Genomic DNA, 12106 nt, shown 5'->3' on the forward strand with positions numbered 1-12106 from the left:
TTTGGTCTCTGTCCGAAAATAAAAAAAATTCAGAGCGAAGTAATCGCCGATTAATTAATTAAAAAGAGTTAAAACGTTTGTTTAATGAAGTGAATTCCATAAATGCCCTTCCTAGATACACGTTATTGCAAACCCAAAGGATTTCGGGCTTCCCGACAGATGCGTTACGCGCACAAACGGGTTGGAGTGGGCCCCGCTCTTTTCAAATGCCCAAGCGGTTAGATAAATAAATATTTTTTTTATTTCATACGTAATACCTTTTTAAAAATTTAAATAATAAATAAATAAAGAGAGTCGAAAATAATTTTTTTTTTGTAAAAAAACCCCATAAATTCAAATAGGTGGGCCGTTTCTTTTTGGAAAGATTATTTTATTTTCAGAATGTTTTCTTTTAAATTCAGATTTGTTTCATACATAGAGTTTGGACTTTGGTACTTTTTCTATGTCCATAACACCATAACATACGTTAGAATGAGCAAAGACCACTTAAACAAATTTCATTTTATCTTTAAAATTAGAGTTGGTATCTTATAAGACGTTTCAGAAATCTTTTTTCGTGAAATAGGTCAAAGTCAAACCCACTTATATTTATGATAAAGAGTTACACTTTTGGTATAAAAAGTAATATATTATCAGGATGACTCAACTAAAAAATTCGTCTCACAAAATTTACATAAATTTACATGTGAAATTGTCTCACAAGAGTTTTGTGTTAAAATTTATATCTTCTAACATGTTTTAAAGTTAACATCTGATTAAGTTTATGTTGATCGAACAAAATTTAAATCTTATTCTAGTTTTGAGAAGATAAAAACGATCTTGAGCTCAAAAAAAAAAAAAAAATACCTATCTTTCAACCAGTTAACTTGTAAACAACTAAAATTTTCTATGGTCATGTACATCATTCAAGAAAGGTAAAAGCCACCAAGCTAGAGAACAGACTAAATAAGCCAAAAATAAGAGGGTAACTTAAACATAAAAATTTACTAATATAAGTAAACCTTAAATTGCTGACAAAAATTTTAAGATGTGGACCATTCATGCAATTTAGACCAGCCATCACCGCCGCAACTGACTGATAATAAGTTCGCTCGAATAACATATTGGTGGGCCTTACATATTAGAACTTTGGGCCTATTCCAATAAATTATAAAATCACAAAATAGCAATGCATCGCAGCCCAGATGATAGGCATTTCTTGAGCAACTAAAGTTACATTTTCGCATCTTTGACCATAAAATACAATTCAAATCAAGAGAAGGAAGCTCAGCTATTGAAATTAATTAATTATGCATATACAACACCGAAACTCCAAATTACACCCTCCGAGTCACTACGTTAATGAATTCCAAGATCGACAAAATGAGTAGCCATTGGCCACCGTGTCTATCTCTCCTCTCCCCAAGGAAATTGAGCCAATTTCAGACACCTAAAACTACATCGGAAAACCAGTTATCTTTAACACCCACGGTGGCGTCCCCCTTCTGTACATCTTACAACACACTAAAACGAACCTTCATATCCGGTGCTGGTACCACCGTTCCAACCACGTTTCGGGAGCAACCCGTGTTCACTCATGCTCCCTTGTAACCTGTAGAATGCTCGTTTACTCCTTATGGTCCTAAGAGGACCTGATCGGTTGCCGTGCTTTATTGGCAAGGCAACCCCGCCCTCGACTAAACCTGAAGCTGAAAACGGTCTGTTTTCCATTTCTTCCAGAGGGCCGGAACTGTATTCCATTGTGATGAAAGAGGAAGCTTGGCCATATGTTAGACGAGGGGTTATGCCACCAGCATTCCACCAACTGCTATCCGAGTGGGTAAAGTCACCTCTGAAGTCTGAATCACGAGCAGAGGATTCTTTCTGGCTAAAAGCATCCCCACAAGTCTCATCCATGTCATTGTAGATAAGTTTTAGTGCCTGGACTACTTCTCCCATAAATGGCCGATTAGTAACCTCTGGGTGAACACACATGGAAGCAATGGCTGCTACCTTTGCCATGTCGTCAAAATCATAGCTCCCAGCCAAGGAAGGATCCACCAATTGCTCTAAGCCTTCTCGATTGGTTAGCAGAGGTCGTGCCCAAGTCACAAGGTTTTCTTGTCCAGGAGGTTGAGACATGTCAACAGGTTTCCTACCAGAGAGTAACTCCAAAAGCACAACCCCATAACTATAAACATCACTTTTGACCAGCAAATGTCCCGTCATTGCATATTCAGGAGCCACGTAACTGCAAATAAAATTTCAAGACCAAATGAGTGGCAACAAGTAAATAAATATGTGCATAATAAAAAAGAAAGTGGGAGAAAGAATGAGGATATACTTCTGATAGTAAATTCTCTTTTTTCGTTTTTGTATGTTAAAAAAGAAATGTATAGAACTGCCGACAGTCGAACTCCGCCATAATGCTAGTAACTTTTGAAACCGGAGCTCATACACTTTTAGCATAATCTAGAGAATATTGGTTAACTCATTTTACAGCTATTTTCTTGACAAAAACTTGGTTTCTATTCTGGCTTTGGATGTTAGATGTTAATCTTTTGAAACCCTTTATGTAGCATATGTTGCTTATCGTTAAATATCAATCAAATAAGGTTTCAGCTTTTGTCTGGTTTGAAATTTGATGGTTCTAAACCTTGTTTTGGACAACATAAAGAGAACTCTGAACTAAACACTTTGCCAAAGGAACTTACCCAAAAGTTCCCATGACCCGAGTAGAAATGTGATGACTTCCCTCTGTTGCTTCCCGTGCCAAACCAAAATCTGACACCTTGGGTGTAAAGTCATCCTCTAGTAGAACATTACTAGCTTTAAAGTCTCTATGAATAACACGAGGATTTGAGTCTTCGTGAAGGTAGGCCAGCCCTCTTGCAGCACCAAGAGCAATCTTCAACCGTGCATCCCAATCGAGAGGTCCCTTGTTAGTGTCAGAAGCTGAAACAACAGGCACGTGATTGAGTCTAAAAGGTTGCTGGATACTGCTATGCTTCTCTACCAAGGCACTAATAGCACAGCAAAGAATAGCTTACCCATTTTCCACTTCTTCTCCTAATCGCTATGACAAGAGAAAATGTTGAATCAAAGGAAGAAAGAAAAAAGTATACCATGTAAGTGAGACTCCACGCTGCCATTTGGAATTAACTCATACACCAAACAGCGTGTGCGTCCTTCAATGCAGATACCAATTAATTTCACAAGGTTGCGGTGATGCAACCTGCTTAGCATTTCGATTTCAGCAATGAATTCACGGTCTCCATTTTGATTGTCCCTTGTCAGTAATTTCACAGCAACTTGAGTTCCATCTTCCATGATCCCATGATACACACGCCCAAATCCTCCTTCACCCAACACCTTTTTCGGGCTGAACTTTTCTGTTGCTTTCTCAAGCTCTGCTAGAGTAAATGTTTTGACGGAAAGGACAGCTGTGGGCATGGCAGAAGCCAAAGAAGCTGAAGTTGAACTGGCCGGACTACTTGATAGCATGGATCCTATTCCTGCAACATGGAAAATGAGCATAATTGATTATATTAAAAACCTCAAACAGCCTGACAATCGTCGTATTCCAACACCGCATAACCATCAACCATCAACCATCAAATAAATGCATCCCAGTCCAGTGGGAAATCAAAATTAGTCAAAAACCCCAATATTGGTCATACATTATCATAGGTGTGACGAAAATAAGGGATTGCTTGGCTTTGTTTTGGGAGTTGTTAGAGGAGAGTCTTGGAGAAATTTTTTTGAGAATACATTTTGGGGAAATAGAATTGTCGCTGAAGATAAAAAATCATGCCAGAAATTGATTGACAACATAACTTTAAAATGTTAAATATTACATTTTTGTTTAATACATTTAGTATATGCAGTGATATCGTATTTTAGGGAAGAGATACAGTTCGAATTAAAATAAAAATATGGTGGCGATATGAAAAAATACATTTGTTCGAAAATGAAAAAGGATGGGATTGTATCTGCTATGGGGGAAGGATTTAATGAGATTGTTTTTGTTCTGGGGGATGGAAAATCCTTTCCCAAGAGTAAAAACAAACAAGGCGTAGATTCTCCCCATATAGCTAGTCAACCTCCAATTATTACTCCAAAAACTGTGTCCCACGCAGGTATGTTTTTTTAGACAAGTCAAACCACATATATAGCATGCATGCTTACCAGATCGTTTGTTTATAGATGGTGCAAATCCTGGACCAACAGCATTGGATGGTCTTCTGGCCTTCTTGCACTTAAAAAGAACAGCAACTGCAGCACAACAAACCACGAGAAGTACAAACGCAGACAGACCAATAACAAAGATTATTGGAGGACTCATTTTCTGATTTTTGCTGGCAAAATCAGCGGAAATAGGGTATTGCTGATTTCCAACACTTCCAGTGGGACCGTCACCAGATAAAATGCCAGATGCTGAAGAAGGGAGACCTGCATAAAGTATCTTTAGTATTAATTAAAGAAATTAATTTAGTGCTCGACTGAAATGGAATAAGCTCCAAATTACCTGGATAAGAAACGTTCAGTACATCATAATCACCAAAAAGTGTCCTATTTAGAGGCACTTTCTTGTGCAGGAATCTCTGATAAGTCAGGATGGCAGTTGTATTATCAAACTTCTCTCCTAGCGGAACTAAATTAATATCAACCACCGTTCTTTCTTGATTTTGAGTATCAGCGCTGGCACCAATTATGGTGACTTGACTTTGTTTAAGGTAAGTACCTGCTGCAACCTCTATCTCTAGCTCCGTTACCTCCGGAAAGATAGCGTAGAGGGATACACTAAGAAGAAGTCTAACTTTCATTGGAAATACACAAGCACATGGTGAGCCAAATGGAGCCGAAGCAAGTGGCTCTGCGCAAGTTTGACCGCAACCTGCTAGACGAAATCATCGAATGCATCAAGTCATAAGCCATTACAACACCAGAGAAAATCATTACAATAAAAAAAGGGGGAAAATAGCAGCAAATTTGCGCATTGAGTATGCCAACAATCTCTACGGAAAGAGACCATGGCATGTAATGGCGCAACGCAGTGAAGCATCAACATCTGTAAATTGAGGCAAATACTGACCAGACCAAAAAAATTTTACGCAAAGTATCCATTAACAAACTTGTTCAGAGATAATAAATAAGAAGTGCATTTCCGAACGATCAACGAGAAGAAAGTCGACAAAATTAAATTCGCTAAGCCCTTGGATATATTTATATATATACAATTAAAAGTACAAACACAACATTTGTTGGGGTTTCACACTCTTAAGTCGAATCTTATGTGACAAACCCACTATTCACAAGTTGTGTTCCAGTTCTTTTATATTGATTGGACTGATATATGATTAAAGCTTCTGTCAGTCTGTGACAAATGAGATCCCAAGGATACTGAGCCTGTGTCAGCCCTTTGAGACACGTGGTTCACTAGATTTCTACTGAGTTGCTATTTCTTTCAACATTTTCACGCTTGAACAATCTAGTAGAAACGGTAGAACGTTTTTCAACGCTTCTACATATTAGGTAAGTTGGTCAGCATTTAGTTTAGTACTAAAAGGTTTACTACTTATAGAACGAAAAGCATAACATCATACATGATGAGTGAAGTTAGAATCATCAATTGAGATCTGCGAGTAGGACAGTTGGTTGCTAACAGTACTCAGAACTACTATTTCAACCAGCAAATCATAACAAGAAAAACAAGTTTTCACTATTTGAGTTGTGAGTTTTTTTTTTTTAAACATGAGTTGTGAGAGTATTTACAACAACTAAATGTGTCATGCTCTTACATAGGAATGTGAATGAACCAAGCTGCTATTCGAAGCTTGATTCGACAAAAATTCATTGAAGTTCGTTTAATGAGTCAACTTTTAGATTAAAAATAATTTTGATAACAAATATAGAAAAATCAATTAAATTTATTTGTTAGAATAGAATTACAAATTTTAATAAAAATATTATATTTTTCTCTAAATATATAAATTTTAGTTTTTAATGAATATTTAATTATTTAAATATTTACTCAACATTTATTATGCTCTCTTAGGCTATATAAAAGCTTGAATAAGCTAGTAGGCCATGAATATAAACGATCCAAACTCAAGTATTCAAGAGTTTGGATCGGCTTGCTTACATCCCTACAGTCACACAACTAGATCGTTTTTCCTTTCCCTCTCGAAAATAGGTTCAAGGAACCTCAAAAGCCAAGTATTCATGTAAGTATATTAATAAGAGAGAGCTGAAAAGATTACCTGGGGAAGTTGAAGGAGAGGGAGAAACGGTACGACTTTTAGCTCCATGATGATGGTGGTGATGTCCCGGCAAAGTACCAGCAGGACTTGTGCGTGGACCTAAAACAGAATTTTTACATCAAAAATATCTCAAAAAATTATACAAAATCAAGATGTGAAGAATCATCATTACCATGAGACACAGGAGATGAGGCTGGTGCAGCTGCCGGATGCCTAAAATGGCGCCTTCGGACAGCAATAAATGGAGCAAATGATGCACTTAATGACGCTGCAGTCACTACAAATAAAGAATGGCTAAAACTCGTTATTAAAAAGAAACTATCCCAAAAAAGGGAACAAAATTAGAAGTGGCATGTTTCTTTACATTCTACCAGACACAGTTCATTAACTTACCGTGTTCTGGAAGATTCTTCCCCACAAACGATGGTAAGGCTGGCAGTATTGAAGGAGACAAGTAGATGGGCTGTGAAGGAATCCCTAAATAACAGAAAAAGTTTCAATCGAAAATTCTTACAAGAAAAATGAAACAAATTAAAACAGAAGATGAATTGCGGCACATTGCAAAATTCTCATCTTTGAAGTTTGTGGTAGCGAAAAGTTTACATTTTATGTTATTTAATATATATAGTTATCATTTAGAGCAAATATACAGTGACTGTGTGCACGATTGCTTTTATGAGCAAGCCTCGGTTCTTCGGAAGAATCCAAATTAGCAGCAAAATCCTTCGAAAGTAGAACAATAAATTGTTGTCCAGACAAGAAAAGCATTCACTACATGCGAATTATCCAACCCAGCCAGAAGCAACAAACAAAATAAGTGGTAGAAATAAAATGGTCAGAGGAGTACTTAAGAGGATACACAGACAACGGGTAACCATGCTCGAGAGCCTTTCGCATAAATTTGCGCCGCAAAAAGTGGAAAGAATACCGCCTCACAACGCTTTACCAAACAATTAACTCCAACTGGATAAAATTACGAGAAGCAAGCAGAAATTACCGAAACTAGTACGAAGCAGAGCAAGCAAGAGCAGCAGAAAGAGGAGCATCTTCTATTTCCAAAATGCAACTGACGAGCATTGTTCTCATACACCACCTAGCACTCGCCTGAGCTTTCCCGCGGCACAGTAAACCCCTCCCCACCGACAAACACTTGCACTCACTTCCCCCCTGAAATTCAAACCCCGCATATCGAAAACAACTCAGTACTCGATTAACTAAAGTATGGTCCAAAACCCTAGCTCAAAACAGCAATGCAGGTAGTTTCAGCGAATAATTCGCAGATCCACGAGCTCCAGCGAAGATCTAAGCAAAGTTTCGAGCATTGGAAGCGGGGGGGGCTTGAGAATGCGAGAAATGGATCTTGGAAAAAAGAAGGGAAGGGAAAGGGAACAAAAAAGCGAAGATCTTGAGGTGAGGCTTTTGAGAAAGACAGAGAGAAGCGGAGTTTGGAGTGAAAGGGAGGGAAGAGAGAGATACAAGGGGGGTGGTGGGGAGCTTTTAATGCCGGTGGAGCCACCAGCAAGTCTGTCTTACGGGTGAAATCTGAGTGTCTGTAGCACGCCCCAACGCTGCGCGTGACGGCTACGGACCAATTGGGATAAACCAATGCTGATTCCCAGTTTTTCTTTGGTTATTATTTTCTGGCGGGATTAGAAATATAATTTAGGGGTTAAAAAAAAAAGGAACAAAATTACCATGATGGTTTATTAATGTGTTATAATTTTGTAATAGGTTGGGGATTATTTATTTTAAGGAGAACTTAGATTCAATCCCAAAGTTCAAGAATCAGTTAAGATTCGGTCCTCATGTTAGAAAAAGAATCAGTTAAGATTCGGTCCTCATGTTAGAAAATCTTCCTCGTGTTAGAAAATTTTGTTTGAATCATTGTCTTATACTTTTTCATGTATGAAAATTGGTATATAAGTTTAAATATATGATACTAATATATGATATTTGAGTATTAACAGTTTCAAATTGATACAAAAATTAAGATTTTGAATATAACATTGAAACAATTTTTTTAACATCAAAAGCTTAATGTGTTGGGATCTAAACCAAGCGGAAAATACTCGAAATAATTTTTCGTAGAAACCGATTAAACATTTTGTAAATCATTTGAAAAAGATGCAAGTTAAAATACTCAAAACAGTTTGGTTGAAGCATTTTATCAAACACTTTATATGCACATAAAATGCTTCAACAATGCATCTTAAAAACAGTAGCAAAAGTAAAGTAAATGTAATAAACAAATAGACACAAATTTGTTTATAAATGTTCGGAGATTTCAAAGACTCCTACGTCACCCCTTCTTCCTCCTCAAAAGGATATCACTAGAAGGCTTTGATTTATACAACTCATTTGTACAAACCCACTCCAAAACTAAGACTTACCCACTGTCTATCTTAGAACTTTTAGTCACACTCGATTGTAGGTTGCAACCTCACAATCCACATAATGTTTAACGTTTTTATGTCAAGACCACAAACACAATCTTTAACGTCTTTGTGTTAAGACTCTCACTCAACTAATATATGAAATACATTTATCTTGTATATGTGAGTGAGTTGGATGTGAAGAACTATACTGTTAAAGCTCAAGAAATATGTTGATGTGTTCTTCACACCTAGGGCTTGCTCTCAACTAGATGGTAAATCTTGTTTAGACGCCTATGCTTTGAATCCCCGTTCAAAAGCTTGTATTTGATCTTCAAGATGTTGTATTTATAAGCTCTAAGAGTGATATAGCCGTTAGACATTGAAATAAAGTCGTTGGGCACTTTCTTGTACTGTTGGAACTAAACTGAATCTTGGAGATCAACTAATCGTTGGTGCAAAACTGATCTTGGAGTAGTTTTGGTACTGTAGCAGTTGAGCAATATCAGTTTGGTAGCAGTTGAGCAAACTCAGTTTGGTAGCAGTTGAGAAAACTTCAGATCCTTTGATATATAGGCAAAGTGATGAAAATAAAAGTTGTGGATCTTTGTCTTTCCTTTCCAACGCATCAAGAAACACTCAATTCGGAGTTCATATGCGAAAGTTATTCTTGAAATACTAGACCTGCTACAAAATAGTTAAGCACATAAACAGTTGAGTGAATGTGGTTCAGTCGAGTATTATATCTCTTGATTCATTGATTTCTGAGCAAAATGATAAACATAAAAGTTGTAGCCTTTTTTTAGCTTTCCATTGAATTAAGAATCACTCCATTTCAAGTTTATATGAGAGAGATATGTTCGAAATACTATACTGTGCTATAAATTATGCTCTGTAGAATTTCAGTTCCAAACCAGCAAGTTCAATGCAGTTTAGCAACTTCTTATGCTTCGATTCAGACATAGACTTGTGAATATGGTTTTTATATCATTTTCTTAGCTTTCTAACGCATGCTTAATTGTTTTATTTGGATAACCGAGTTGCAAGATATGGCCAAAATACCAGAACTGCTAGAGATAAACTGATTCTGTTTTTGCTCAACTGATCCAGTTCAGTTTGGTATTACGACGTCAGTTTGATCTAGATACATCCGTTTTTGCTCAACTAGCGTGAAATACAATATGTTCTTAATTTAATTTTCTATGCATTAGTCTTGACGGCTATTCATTTTCATCATTGAGCTGTGATATATCATCAAAACACCGGAGCTCGGTATATATCCAGTTTGGCTTCCATCTTGAGTTTAGCAACTTCATACCAGAGTAAATATAATAGAAACACAATAACAAGTTTTGTTATCATTAAAATCAAGATTGTTTGTGTTTCACAACCCAACATAATGTACATAAGTGTCTATGTACAAAATATTTATATTAAAGCACTTATTCATTTTTAATAAGTACATACATTAGTATTTTGAAAATCACGATAATTAACAATTTGTGTGCACTAATTTAAGAAATTTGAGTACAAAAATATTTATTTTATGAATTGATTTATATATTTATGCCATCAATTTTCTCAAATTGAATACAAAATCATGATTTATATTTTCAGTTTTAGATATATAAAATATAACAAAAAAAAATTTATACCAAGTAAACTTGTTTTTATACCATTTGAAATAGCTAGTACTAAAATTTCATATATTTGTACCTGATTTTCAAATAATTATACATATTTTTCACATCAAAAATTATTTGTGGACGCAGAGAGTATAGACAAACTTTTTATGAATTAAGGAGTACAGAAAAAATAAATTTCTGACAGGGTCTGAATCATAAACAAGCATATGGCATGGGGATTTTTTTTACCAATAAACACCCTTAGTCAGACGTTTCCAAATCTCTTTAAAAGATTTTCACATTTAGAATACCAAGCAAAAGGAACATCCTTGCAGGTAAGTTGTGTCAAAGGTCTGGCAATTTGGGCAAAATTCTCAATGAACCTACGGTAATATCCAGCTAGACCCAGAAAACTGCGAATCTCAGCTACCATCGTAGGTCGTGCCCAATTCAGTACTGCCTCAACCTTAATTGGATCCACCGATATTCTTTTTGTGGATATAACGTGACCAAGAAACACGGCCCATTCCATCCAAAACTCGCATTTGATTAGTTTCACATACAATTGCTTTTCTCGCAACGTCTGCAAAACATTTCTCAAGTGTTGTGCGTGCTCATCTCTATCGTCTGAATATACCAAGATATCATCAATGAAGACAATCACAAATTTATCCAGGTAATCTCAAAACACACGATTCATTATATCCATAAAAACTTCATGTGCATTCTTCAGACCGAATGACATCACCAATAATTCATAATGCCCAAACCTGGTACGAAAAGCAGTCTTAGGAATATTTGAGTCCCAAACAATCAACTGGTGGTATCTCGATATCATATCAATCTTAGTGTATACATAAGTACATGTCATCAATGTGTGGCAATGTGTACTTGTTCTTGATCGTGACACGATTTGTGAGACCTCGTTTCTAATCAACTAATATCAGACAACAATCGATAAGTAAACAAGAAACCAATAATATATTATTTTTTTTAAAAAGAAAGCTTGCGCGCCCGCGCTGATGCTGCGCAAAAACTAGCGCGCCAGTGCTCTAAGCAAGAGCGCCCGCGCCCATACCTCGCAAAGAGGCCGCGCGCCCGCGCCGTCCTCTCGCCCAGAAGAGTTAAGGCACTGAAATAAACTCAATCAAAACCTAAACGCTTGCATTAAAAGTATATGACATGCCAATAACAATACAAATAAGGTTTAGGGAAGAGAAACATTCAATACGGTAGTACCTACATCGATTCTTGCTTACAAAACAAATACGAGAAGTTCGAATGACTAAACATGTTCGCAAAACATAACTAGGTTGACATGCTGATTCGACTTCTAAACGAGTCTCACTTCTATCTCTTGCTCTGGACGCTAACCAGGTCTATGCTGACTTGATCCTGCCCTTCCTGTTGCCAAGTACACATACAAAACAAAGCAACAGCCAGATAAACCGGTGAGAATGATAATCCCAGTAAAAGCAACATATCAAGTAATACAACAATAAACATGCTTTCAAGACAACAACACAATCAATAACAACGTAATGAAATGCATGTCTTTAAACCGGGATATCAAATCTGATAAACGAAGGATTACTACTGTGCTTTTGGGATCCCAAGGATGAGATCATGTGACGACTCACCGACTCTCCCAATCGAGGTGGTGCCACATATCTCACTCCTCTAGACTTTGAGCAACCATAATAAGTATGCTAGCACTAGGAGATACGACTACGACCTAGGCCACTCAATCATAGTTCCCAAACGTCCAAACAAAAAGGGCGGTTCTGCCCGCTGAATCAACGTAGGCTCAAGATGAATGCATAACAAAAACATAAAACATAAGCCACATAGTCAAAAGCAAAATCAA

The 12106-nt window shown here is 36.7% G+C and overlaps 1 protein-coding gene across 2 annotated transcripts; it reads right to left on the minus strand.

Annotated features, from left to right (window-relative positions):
* Positions 1-1251: 1251 nt before the first annotated feature.
* LOC140880533 (receptor-like serine/threonine-protein kinase ALE2) lies at positions 1252-7707 on the minus strand. 2 transcript variants are annotated; one of them, XM_073285062.1, is made up of 9 exons: positions 7240-7707; positions 6636-6719; positions 6415-6519; positions 6243-6341; positions 4508-4876; positions 4168-4431; positions 3105-3494; positions 2694-2934; positions 1252-2230 (listed from the first exon to the last, which is right to left on the minus strand). In XM_073285062.1, the coding sequence occupies exons 1-9, from the start codon at positions 7286-7288 to the stop codon at positions 1504-1506; spliced, it is 2328 nt and encodes a 775-aa protein (XP_073141163.1). In that variant the 5' UTR covers positions 7289-7707; the 3' UTR covers positions 1252-1503. The 2 variants fall into 2 exon arrangements, with proteins under 2 accessions (XP_073141163.1, XP_073141162.1); XM_073285061.1 differs by having other exon boundaries at positions 4508-4879.
* Between the last annotated feature and the right edge of the window lie 4399 nt (positions 7708-12106).

Source organism: Henckelia pumila, chromosome 2 (genome assembly GCF_033568475.1).
Source record: "Henckelia pumila isolate YLH828 chromosome 2, ASM3356847v2, whole genome shotgun sequence".
NCBI lineage: Eukaryota > Viridiplantae > Streptophyta > Magnoliopsida > Lamiales > Gesneriaceae > Henckelia > Henckelia pumila.